Raw genomic sequence first — 12065 nt, 5'->3', positions numbered from 1 at the left:
GCTTCCAGAAGGCTTCTTCTTCCGTACCTTCCAGTTCCACCCAACGCGAGTCGCCCTTTCCCGCATCTGGAAGCTACGGTTTCCCTTCCCCGGCTCAGATCCGGCCGGGCCGCGGTGGTGGCTAGATGGCCGAGCAGGGCGGCGCCACCGGGGAGGCCGGCGGCAGCGAGCCCCCCGCGACCGCGCCTGCCCCGGCACCACCGCCGGTCGCGGAGGCGGCGGGGCAGAGGTCGCTGCCGACGCCGTTCCTGACCAAGACGTACCAGCTGGTGGACGACCCGGCGGTGGACGACGTGATCTCGTGGAACGAGGATGGCTCCACGTTCGTGGTGTGGCGGCCGGCGGAGTTCGCGCGCGACCTCCTCCCCAAGTACTTCAAGCACAACAACTTCTCAAGCTTCGTGCGGCAGCTCAACACCTACGTAGGATACGTGCTCGCCTGTGGCTTGATTCTTCCATCTGGTTGGGGCTTGGATTTTGGCTCCCCCATGGTGGAGCACCTCCATGTTGTCTTGTGAGTGATGTATTTGGATTTCCTTGGTTGTGACGTAGGGATTTAGGAAGATCGTGCCGGACCGATGGGAATTCGCCAACGACTGCTTCCGACGAGGGGAGAAGCGCCTGCTCTGCGACATACACCGCCGGAAGGTAGCTCCCGCCGCGCCGGCAGCGGCTTTAGCGACCGCCGCCGCCGCCGCGGCGTCCGGGGCGGTGACGGTGGCCGCGGCGCCGATACCCATGGCCCTGCCGGTGACGCTGCCGGGCTCGCCGGCGCTTTCCTCCGACGAGCAGGTCCTCTCCTCCAACTCCGGCTCCGCCGAGGACCACCCGCAGGCGGTGCCGTCCGGCTCCGGGGGCGCGTCCGCGTCGGGCGACACGGGCGAGGAGAACGAGCGCCTCCGCCGCGAGAACGCGAGGCTGACCCGCGAGCTCGGGCAGATGAAGAAGCTCTGCAACAACATCCTGCTCCTCATGACCAAGTACGCCTCCTCCCAGCAGCTCGACGCCTCCGCGGCGCTGTCCTCCGTAGTCAACTGCTCCGGCGAGTCATCGGAGGCCCTGCCCCCTCCCCCGCCCCTGCCCCCCGCGATCCTCGATCTAATGCCCTCGTGCCCGAGCCTGGCCACCGCGGCCGCGGGCCTCGTGGCCGACGCGGACCCCGAGCAGGCCGCGAGGCTCTTCGGCGTCTCCATCGGGCTGAAGCGGACGCGGGAGGACGACGACACCGGCGAGGAACCGGCGGACCACGGCAGCGCCGGCGCGGAGGTGAAGACGGAGGCGTCGGATCCGCATCAACATCGAGGAAGCAGCAGCAAGGAGCCGTCGCCGGACCAGCACCCGTGGCCCATATACCGGCCCACGCCCGTGTACCACTCGATGCGCTGCAACGCGCCGGACCAGGGGGCAGCAGGGTCCGACCAAGACGGGTCCAATTCCAGGTGAGTGGGTCCACCCCCAGCCTGTAGAAGCTTCTAGTACCAATTAATCAATTACCATATTATATGGGCTACTAATTGTCATTTTAGAGACATAATAATACTAGATCTTTTTTGTGCTCTATATCACTTTGCTAGTCGGGGATTGGGAAACTCCTCTCCCTTGTTGTAATCTGTACTTCATTTTCCCTGGTGCTCTGTGTATAAAATCAGCGGTCATATATTTCCACGAACAATCAGGGAAACCCTGGTGTTGTGTATTTATGCCTGTCGATGGTTGAAATGAGACGGGCATTTCCAGGATGTTGTTTGATCAAATGACCAATGCTCACCTCAACTGTTCATCGATCCTTTTGTTGGGTTTACACTGCAGAAAACTGCAAATACACGAGTTCACTGATTTGCATGGGTGCTTCTTGGCACCTTCACCAAATTTGTGATACGAGTCAAAAGGACACGTTTGTAGATGGTAGACCACACCGGACTCTGTGGTCAGATAAGGATGTTGTTATGGGTCAATTCAGAGGGTGATTATTCAGCATCTGCGGATGGCCCACTGGTGAACCTGCAGATGTCATTGCCAACTAGATGGTGCGCATTGTTCTTGATTTCTTGAAGTGATGAGGTGTGGATGCTGCAGGGGATTAGATAGGGACGCGTCGTCCAATCATTGCAGCGTCAGGCGAAATGCTTTGGCCTTTCTCAGTTCTCCGTTGCCTCCTTTTTTCTGAATGCCATTGGAGTATCGGACGGTTGCGTTGGCATGGCCAGAACCCACAACCCACTGGGGGTCGGCGTCGGTCAAGACATCTTCGGAATCGTAAAAACAAAAAGCCTCTCAACTTGTAATTATCCCCCGCCCTGTACAAGACGTGGTTGTTTCTTGTCGCTTAGAGGAAAAAGGATACTCTTGGAACATCAGATCTCCATTTGATATGTCAAAGTCGATTTTGCAGGTAGAAAGTAGAAGCCCCACGGTATATGACTGAGCCAGCATTTCATCCACGTGGCCTAATTAGTCTCGATCCATCCACGTGGATGATGAGCTGATATTTCAGCCAATCAAACCAAGGCCTAATTAGGCTATCCATTTGAGGTTCATGGAATCATGGGCTTTTTTCAAAATATGAAGTTTGACTTTTGGACACGGCGTGTTTTATTACCTTAATCATGACATATAATTTTTTTCATAGTTGCACTAATTTAAATGAAAAATATTCAAATGTCGTGATTAAAAACTAACGGTGTCGAATATTTAGAAACAGAGAGTAATAGCAAGAGCTCACAATATATCCCCATTTCCAATCTTACGCTTGCTCCCCTGCCATGGTAGTTTGACTATGCATTTTGCCCCTGCCTTATTACACCACCTTGCCACTACATTTTTTTTCCCGCTCTCTTTTCCTTCTCGACCATTGCCATTTTGTTAGCTTTCATATTGTCTTCCTACTTCTGCTTTTCTTTAACGGATGCGTGTTCATCGCATCCATCAGCATTTCAGCAACCACTTGTGCTGTTCCCTCCTACCTTGGCCAATTCGTAACATGCCTGTCTTTTCTGCTTTGCTTTGTGTCCCTAGCCGTCTAAGGTGGAGGGTGCAACAACGGACGACACCCTCAAGTCCTGACCATTGGTATCTCATTACCACCGTCCACCGTTCACCTCCACCGGCTTCGCCTGCATCACTGCATGCACCCCGTCCTAGCAGGCTCCTGGCAATACTTTGTTAAATGTTACTCCCTCCATTGTTTTTCACAAAAGGTGGCAACGAAATTATGCATTAGTAGAATAATTATTAGTTACCACTAAAAAAAGAACAATTGTTGGTTAAAGGCTTATCCTAACAAAACAAAATTAGTCTTATGATTTCAAATAGACAAAGTAATATCAATGTTGGTTTCTACTCTGTTGCAGGCTCTACAGGCTCTTGCAGTAGGACGTTGATATGCTGGGATCGGACGAGCAAGTACAAAGGCCGAAAAAGTGTCCTGGGCAAAAGGAGTCCCTGAGGCAGGGCCAGTATCGAGCTTTTGGCAGTAGTTGACGTGGACCGTAAAGCAAAACCTCATCCCATTTTATAGGGTATAACGCGGTTATAACCCTTTCTACGGTTACATACTCCGTATAACGCGTATCAATGTGGCGAGCAATATAGCGGTCTTATTTTATTATTTTCCCTACCAAAAACATGCACGCTCGACGCAATTGCCTGCGCTTGATTGGATAGCCTCGCTATAAATTCTGCCAAATTGCTCTACATACGACCGAAGAAGGTTGATCGATCTTCCACACGCCGCACGCGTATCGCGTATCCATTACCAGCCTTGGCCTTTGGGTGCTATACCAAACGAGAGCTGCAGAAACTTCCGGGACCGTGCACTGTAGCATCGCAACGGCAACTCTGACCGAACAGGAATTCCATTCCTCGATAGTTGGTACGGCACGCGCCAGTCCGACCCGTTCCCGAGCACTCTTGATCGACGCCGCGCAACGACGACGACGCCGTGTGGGAACGAAGCTTCCATGATCGTGTACTGTGGCGCCGTGCATGGCAGTGGCCGAACGCGCAACAGAGAAAGCAGCGTGCCCGACTGGACCAGCGCCTCCGCCCCGCTCTCCATATAAGCTAGCAGCCGCGCGCAGGGATCGTGACTCGTGAGCCCGTGTTCTTCCATCGATCGAGTCGAGCGCGCACCCAAACCGCCCTAGGTTCTTTCGATCCGCCGCCGATCCTGGTCTCGCCGCAGCTGCAGGAGCACATGGCGCGCAAGGGTACAGCAATGCCGATGCCGTCGATGACCCTGGAGGTCACCGTGGTCTCCGGGGAGGCCGTCCGGGTGCCGTCGGGCCGCCCGCTGTGCCACGGCGCCTACGCCGTGGTCCGCACCGCGACGTCCTCCGCGCCCACCCGCGTCGACGGCGACGCCGACTGCCACGGCTTCCCGTACTGGGCCGAGGCGGTGCGCGTGGCGCTCCCGGCGGGGGCGCCCGCGCTGGACGTGGAGATCTGCTGCGCGCGCGGCGGGGGCCGGCCGGCCGAGCCCGTGGCCGCGGCGCGCGTCCCCGTCGAGGACTTCACCGTCGGGCCCCCAGGCCACCTGCATTGCCTCAGCTACCGCCTGTTCGACTCCGGGAGCTGCGGGATCAGGCGCCGCAACGGCATCGTCAACATCACCGTCAGGAGGCTCGACGGCGCGCCGGTAGGGGCCGCGGGGAAGGCCGCGGCGGTGCCGGCGGCAGGGAAGGCCGTGGGCGCCGCGGGGCCGAGCGGGAGTGGCGCTTCGTGCTCAGGCGCCGCCGCGGGTCTCGGGAAGCCCGCGGCTCCCGCCGGTGCGGTGATGGGGTATCCCCTCGGGTGCTAGCCTGCTAGGCGACTGGGCCTCTCAACATCTCTTGCGCTGAGTACAGATCAATACTAGTACCTATTACTGTACCTAGTAGTGATTTAGAGCATGTTTGGATCCTTGTTAAAGTTTAGTCATTGTAACATCGAATGTTCTGATGCTATTTATAAAGACTAAACATGAGCTAATTATAAAACTAATTGCAGAAGGACTAGGCTAATTCGCGAGATGAATCTATTAAGCTTAATTAATCCATAATTAGCAAATGGTTACTGTAGCACCACGTTGTCAAATCATGGATTAATTAGGCTTAATAGATTTGTCTCGCAAATTAGCCTCTATTTGTACTATTAGTTTTATAATTAGTCTATATTTAATACTTCTAATTAGTATCCAAACATCGAAACAAACACCACCTAACTGGTTTCTGGGTTGCAAATTGCAATGCCTGTCTGATCTTGCAGTAGGATGTTCTTGACCTTTTATGGGATCACTAGTCACTAGGATCTTCTTGTTTACACATTGGATAATTCGAAGAATAAAAAATGTAAGGAAGAAAAGGGTTCTTGTTCTATGATCTGATCGCTACTAGGATCGTCTGAATTTTTTATTTCATTGGATGATTCGAAAGAATATAAGAACAGCCTGTGTCAAAAAAAATTGCTGCATTATTTTCTGATGTTCTTCACTTTCTGACGGTTACATAACGCGTAGATTAGCTTTCTCAATCGAGTATGGTTCGCACAGAAATTGCCCTTGGGTACTGTTGTTTGTTGGGCCCGTTAATCTATTGGACCCCAAATTTGTGCATCACGAAGAAATTGGCTTGTGAATTCCCTGCTTCCCCTTGTTGGACTTGGACCGAGTTCTTGCGTTGACCCATGGTCTGTCCCGGATATATCAACGCTAACAACACATTACTATGTGTTTTTGACCGGTCTGTGGAATTTTGTTGAATGCATCCTGACCCTGACTCCCTTAGTCAACTCTGAAATTTGCACATATACGAGGCATTTGCACACATTGGATGATTTGAAGAATGTAAGAAAGAACAGAGCCATAATGTCAAGATTGATCTCTGTGTACATGCCCTCAAAAAAACCCTGTGTGTATATAGACCAAAACCATTAGATTTAATGTTTTCAGGGTTGCAATCTTTGTCTGATGTTGCAGTAGGAGGTTCTTGTTCTATTTATCTGGTCACTAGTAGTATTCAGTGGATCATCTAAATTTTTTGTATGCATTGGAAGAAGGAATGTAAGAATAACACCTGTCAAATAATTACTGCATTTTTCTCTGATGTTTTTCAGGTTGTCTAGTTCTTGTTCATCACCCTTTCTGGTGGTTGCGTAAAGCGCAGATTACATTTCTGAATCGAGTACGGTTCACACTGAAACTGCCCTGGGCATTGTTGTTTCCTTGGCTCAATAGGCTTGGTTGGTTGGACCAAATTCGTGAATCATGAAGAAATTGGCCTTTGATTTCCCAACTTCCTCTTGTTGGACTTGGATCGATTTCTTGCACTGACGCCCCGGATCAATACGCTAGAAATATGTCTTTTGACTGGTCTCTGGAATTTTGCTCAATGCATCCGTGAGTCACCTCTGAAATTCGCACACAAGCACGAGAGAATTAACGCTAACTACAAATTTGTCTTTTGACTGATCTGCGGATTTATGCTGTGATGATTTCATCTTGGTTCCATGAATGGCAGATGCACTGAAACCCATCCCTGAATCAGCCATGGAATTTGCACATCACTACGTGGAGTTCCACACGTCGTTGCCCTGATCCCAAGGCAATTGCCCGGATTCAGAAATCGATGCCAACGAAAAGCCCAAACGCATGGTCCAGGAAAGAACTCAAGGCCTTGTTTAGTTCCCAATTTGGGAGTGCCAAAGTTGGGAGTTTGTCATAAATGCGCAACTGTAGCATTTCGTTTGTATTTGTGAATTATTGTCCAAAAATTGACTAATTAGGCTCAAAAGATTCGCCTCGCAAAGTACAACAAAACTGTGCAATTAGTTTTTGATGTCATCTACATTTAATACTCCATGCATGTATCACAAGTTTGATGTGATGGGGAATCTTCTTTTTGCATAGTGTCAAAGTTGGGATTTTGGTGGAAACTAAACATGGCCCAAGTCATGACATGCTCTAGTCTCACCTACCACTACCAGGGCCCAAAGTGCAGAAGAGGTCCGGGCTCCACCATCAGCTCAGCTACGTCTTGGTGAAATGGTTAGCACAAGAAGCAATCAAGTTAGGAGGAACGTACTCGTCATCGCCAAGCACCTATTGTTACCGCGTCTTGTCTGAACAATAACTTTTTATGGGTTCACCAGTTTCGTTTTCAGTTTCGACCACAACGCCACCGTGAAGGCTCAAGCACTTCGCCGAGGACAACCACCTCACCAGTCACCAGACTGTTTTCAGTAGTAGATCACTGGGGTCAGTAGATAACCGGGCCAACAACAACAAGAGCGTCTGAAGATCGAAGAGTTCAGAGTCTTCAGAGCCACTGACTAAACGGAGGAGGATCTTCACTCTCCTTCAGCCTTCTTCTTGACTGCTGAGCCACTGACTGCAACGAACTGCGCGCTTTTGCTCCGCCTCGGGCGGCAGGGGCTTTTAAATGGGTTCCCGCACCCCAAGACATGCAATCAAGATATGTCTGCGCGCTCGGCTTTCCTGTGGCAGTCGAAAGCGCACATTCATGGCGGGCTTTCCTGCTGCTGGCTGCTGCTGCTGCAACCAGCTGATCGGTGATCAGTTGCACGATGAATACACCGCGCACGCACAGGTCTTGTTTTCAGCGGAATCAGTCAAAAGTCCCGTCGCGGAAACGCACACCAACGACGCAGACAGCTCCATGAAAGCTGCCCTATCCAGGGAGCATCATGGCATTCCAGAGGTGTCTGAACTCTGAAGAGGAGGACCATTGAATCGCTCAGCAATCCCAGTATTTCAGGAAAAAAACATTCAGGAAAAAAGAAGTTGCGACGGGAAGACCAAACTGATGCCTGCAGTCACCCTTTTGGTTTAGTCTTTTGCTGGCGAGGATTTGATGAACTCGCCAGTCACCACTCACCAGAACCATTCAGGAGACGATGCTATGCGCATATGGACCATGAGGATTGCTTGGGGGTATGCTTGCACCAAGAAACCGCTAGCTACTGCGAGGAAGACGAACCGAGACGTAGGTACCCGGCCGCCCTTTCCCATCCCCTTTTATGGCGCAACAGTCCTCGCCGCATGCGGACGCCGCCGCCTCCAGTCCTCCACCCGTCGCCAGGCCGACGCGCCTGGTAGCTAGTACTCCTCGCCGGGCTGGTGGCCGATTGCACTTGACGATCGCGAGCGGAGACCGAACGCGCAGCGGCCGCCGTGCGCGTTCAATGACCCCCCCGCGCGCGCCTCCTTTCGCCGTCGCGGTTGCGCCGAGAGAAAAAAGCATGGCACGCAGACACGCAGGTGCGGGAGCTCGGCTTGGTCGGAGTATACAATATACATCTCGCCTCTCGTCACGGCGTCTCGCCGTTCAAAACTCCTTTTTTTTTTATCGTAACTCTAGATTTCAGGTTTCCGCTCAAATTTCATCTCTGAATCCTGAAAATTTTGAAGTCTCCGATTCTTGGCTACCTGCGTGGCGTGCTATGCACAGGCTTGCACAGAATGACAGCACTCCCGTCTCCCAGTTTTTAGATCCTGCAAGAGACGTGGTTGGACACAAGCGAGCTTGTCCTGGAGTATATAGAGAACTTGCCGTACGTAGGAGTATATTATGACCGCCCATATATAGCCCCATACCTAAGTCAAGCGTGCCTGTTCGTCCATCCGTCGATTAATTGATTCCTTGACCCTCTGGTAAAGCGCCTGATCAGCAGTTTATGTACCTGCGGACGATTTGACCGACCCTGCCCCTGCCACAGTTTCTAATCCCCTTATGCAACCGATATTGCTACTTCGGTACTAAAGATATTAAGGGAGTTTTAATATTGGATCAAATAACCGATATTAAAAGGGTATTAAAAAATTTTTAAAAAGAAATCCGCCGACCGCCCGAGCCGCACCCCGCCGCCGTCCGCCGCTCCTTGCCCCGCGCCTTCCCACCGAAGCTCCGCTGCTCTTGCCACGCCGCCGCTCCTTGCGCCGCCATGCCTGCCGACGCTCCGCCGCCGCGCCCTCGCGTTGGAGCTCCGCCGCTCCTTACTCCGCCACGCCCTGCCGACGCTCTGCCGCCTCGCCACGCCCTCCCTCCTTGCCTGTGCCGCTCCTCGCCACATGTAAGAGGTGAGGGGCAAGTGAAGGGGGGAGGAGAGGGGCGACGAGGTGATCGATCTATGTGGGGGATAGAGGGAATTCGGCGGGGAGAAGAGAGAGAGGCACGGGTGGGAGGGCGCCAGATGAGGGGGACGAGCAGATAAGTACGTGTGGGGAGGGGGGTGAGCGTAGGGTGAGAGAGAGAAAAGGGGGGCTTACGCGTGAGGAGAGGTACCCCTTTAGTACCGGGTGGAGGCTTCACTTGGTACTAAAGGTCACCCATTAGTATCGGGTGAAGCCTTCACCCGGTACTACATTAGTACCGGTTGGAGGCTTCAACCGGTACTAAAGGGGGTCACGGGGAGCTCCTCGACGACTAGCCGTTAGGTCCGGTAATAATGCTCACGTTAGTATCCGGCTAAAATGCAACCGGTACTGAGTCTCGAAACGAATGCTGAATTTTTCCAATCGCGCGAAGAGCAAGTAGACTAGGCGTCGGAAGCCATTCTTTCAGAGTTTATGAAGTCCTCCTACTCCAAAGGGTATCATAAAACTCTTGTCCATATCCAACTTAAATGGGAAATGAATTTTCTGGTTCCTGGAAGAGTACAGGGAAATGCATGAATGCGGTATCAGCGCCACTTAATGTTTGGGTAGATGTTTGCAGTGCATGGGTTCTTGTCAAAGTCACAACTTAATGTCGAGACAGCGTCCCAGAACTCATCGTCTGAACTGAGCTCACTTTTTTCGCGCTGCTAGCTTTTCAAGGAGTTCAGAGACCAGCGTACGGGTACGGCATGTGCAGTCTGGATGGACCGTAACACACGACTGATCGATGATAAAACTCTGTAAATAAAAGCTATCATTACATGAGAATTTGGGTGTGGGGGCGCTGTAATCGATCGCATACATCCAGTTCTGGTTCATATAGCTCGTGTGTGTGCATCGTCCATCATGATTGAAGCATAGATCGAGCATCTGGTTCCATCATGTTGTCTAGCCACAATAATTGAGCCAATGATCTCATCATCCGACAGCAACTAGAGAAAAAGCGAAAAACGTACGTCGCGAAAAGGGGAAGGGAGGAGGCACAAACAACACTAGGGAGGAGGCACAAACAACACTGAAACACTAGAGAGCTAGGAAAAGTTAGCAATGATACACAATAAAGAACTTCTAAATCCCACAACCAAAAGAGGATAGAATCATAGAAACAGCGAGAAGTCTAGGCACAATGATATGCTTTAACATGTGCCAAGTGCATGCATGCATGACCCCAAAAGTCTTGGAACAAAAGAAAAATGCTGATGAAAGCAGCCATGGCGGTGTATCCAGGATTGGGTTGCTCGGTTTGATTAGGCCAGGGTCAGCATTGACGTGCACTGCGATACCAGACGCGCGACGTGAACCCACGGCCTCGATTCAAAGATCGTGTGGAATAAACGGATCTCCATAACGGTGTACCATATCGTTGTACTACCGGAACAGGTGGCGATTTTATGAGGCCAGGTAGTGAACTAGTTATGTGCGTTGCAGCATTAGACGCAGCACACGCGCCGTGTGCCACTACAGCTGGGAATACCACCAAATCTGTAGCCGCGGTTTCGGCATCCCTAATCAAAGTTGTTCATTTATATAGCTATGCATGCATATGTATGACTGAATCCCTCCCTGGATTGTTATATTTCGAGATCTTGTCATTTATTCTGAGCTTGTCACGGGACAGCACGATTTCTCCTACAATCAATCGTGAAACAGCCAGAAACATACAACACGATCTCGCACCGTGTCGTGCGTGCGCACGGAGACGACACGGTCACCTAGTCCCCCCCCGCGCCACCACCGCCAGGCTCACGCACCGCAACAGTAGCGTGACAGCAGCACCCGGCGGCCAAGTACTCAGCCGCGCGCGCCCCCCGCTCCGGTCGCCGAGCGGCGCGTCACCTGCCCCTGTGCCGTGCCCTCACGCGCGCGCCCACCTCCACGGCTCCACCACGTGCACGTGGGTGCCACCTCGCATCCTCCCCGTGCGGGTACACCACCGTTCGCTGGTTGGGTGCGCGGCGCTCCGCTCGCCACGGCACGCGGCGCGTCGCGGTGGAGGAGCCTCGCGGTGTCCGTTGCTCCGTACCCCCTGCCCGCCGCGCTCGGCATTTACACCCGCCTCTCGCCGTGCCAGCCGAGCCCAGCTAGCGGCTAGCGCCCCCGTCTCGCGAACGAAACGAACCAACGATCCTTCATTCCTTCCTGCGCGGCTGTGCCTGTGCCTGGCTCCGTGGCTCGCACCGCCTCCTCCCCGGACGTCGCACCAGAAAACCCCACCCGCACCCGCGCCGCCGCCGCGCCTCATTTACTCCATCGCCGCGCGCGCTCCCGGCCCTGCCCCCGTCCCGCGCCTCGTCCGATCCCCCACCCGCCGAGCCGCGCGGGGGGCACGCTGGCCATTTCCCGCGCCGTGCCCGGGGGACCCGTACGGCGTCCCGTGGCGCGCCCGATTGATGAATGGCCGGCCGGCCCAGCCGAAGCCAGCCAGCCCAACAACACCCACGCCCGTGACAAGTCCCCGTCACGTTCGCCCTCCCCTCCCCTCCCCTCCTCCTTTCTGTTCCGGCCTCCCTACCCCTGCGGACGCCGTGCCACCTGCTTTTTCCCACGGCATTTTCGCGCCTCCACCGCGGGCTACAGCACGGCTGACAGCGAACCCAAGTCCTTTTTTTCCTCCTCCTCCCTCGCTCGCCGTCTCCATCTATCTTGAAGCATAAAAATTGGTCGCTGTTGTACTTGGCGTCCATCCAATCGGGATAACCCACATCATCCGCGCCGCGGTCCCCTCGAGCTCTCGGACCTCAGCTCTCCTCGCCGCAACAGCACAATCGCTTCGCCTGTTGGCCATTGCCAGGTCCGTGGCGCGGTGTGAAAGTAAACAGTGGAGCCGCGCGCGGCCTACGTTTGTGGGGGCCATTTGACTCTCGCGCTCTCCCCTCCGTGTGCGAGTCAGCCCCACTTGATTTTTGTGCGCCCC

The 12065-nt window shown here is 53.5% G+C and overlaps 2 protein-coding genes across 4 annotated transcripts; both read left to right on the top strand.

The window, feature by feature from the left end:
- LOC101752512 (heat stress transcription factor B-2c) lies at positions 1-3616 on the top strand. Of its 3 annotated transcripts, XM_022823825.1 has the most exons (4): positions 162-422; positions 561-1439; positions 3016-3197; positions 3351-3616. In XM_022823825.1, exons 1-3 carry the CDS (start codon positions 313-315, stop codon positions 3164-3166), a joined length of 1140 nt encoding a protein of 379 aa, XP_022679560.1. In that variant the 5' UTR covers positions 162-312; the 3' UTR covers positions 3167-3197; positions 3351-3616. The 3 variants fall into 3 exon arrangements, with proteins under 3 accessions (XP_022679559.1, XP_004957414.1, XP_022679560.1); XM_022823824.1 differs by lacking the exon at positions 3351-3616 and having other exon boundaries at positions 1-422; positions 553-1439; positions 3016-3181; XM_004957357.2 differs by lacking the exon at positions 3016-3197 and having other exon boundaries at positions 2-422; positions 553-1439; positions 3351-3610.
- A 455-nt stretch (positions 3617-4071) lies between these two features.
- LOC101786654 (protein FAM71B-like) lies at positions 4072-4968 on the top strand. Its single transcript, XM_012843901.2, is given in 3 exon segments — positions 4072-4495; positions 4497-4601; positions 4604-4968. Coding segments are annotated over 3 exon segments (600 nt in total). The 5' UTR covers positions 4072-4195; the 3' UTR covers positions 4799-4968.
- Positions 4969-12065: the final 7097 nt, after the last annotated feature.

The sequence above is a fragment of the Setaria italica genome, chromosome II (assembly GCF_000263155.2).
Source record: "Setaria italica strain Yugu1 chromosome II, Setaria_italica_v2.0, whole genome shotgun sequence".
NCBI lineage: Eukaryota > Viridiplantae > Streptophyta > Magnoliopsida > Poales > Poaceae > Setaria > Setaria italica.
This window is presented reverse-complemented; position numbering and strand designations above follow the sequence as displayed.

Bases quoted from the DNA above. Each gene is read 5' to 3' on its own strand.
- LOC101752512 (XM_022823824.1), top strand. From the start codon at position 126: ATGGCCGAGCAGGGCGGCGCCACCGGGGAGGCCGGCGGCAGCGAGCCC. The intron at 423-552 runs GTAGGATACGTG...GTTGTGACGTAG, and splicing joins TGCGGCAGCTCAACACCTAC to GGATTTAGGAAGATCGTGCC. The intron at 1,440-3,015 runs GTGAGTGGGTCC...TTGTGTCCCTAG, and splicing joins CAAGACGGGTCCAATTCCAG to CCGTCTAAGGTGGAGGGTGC.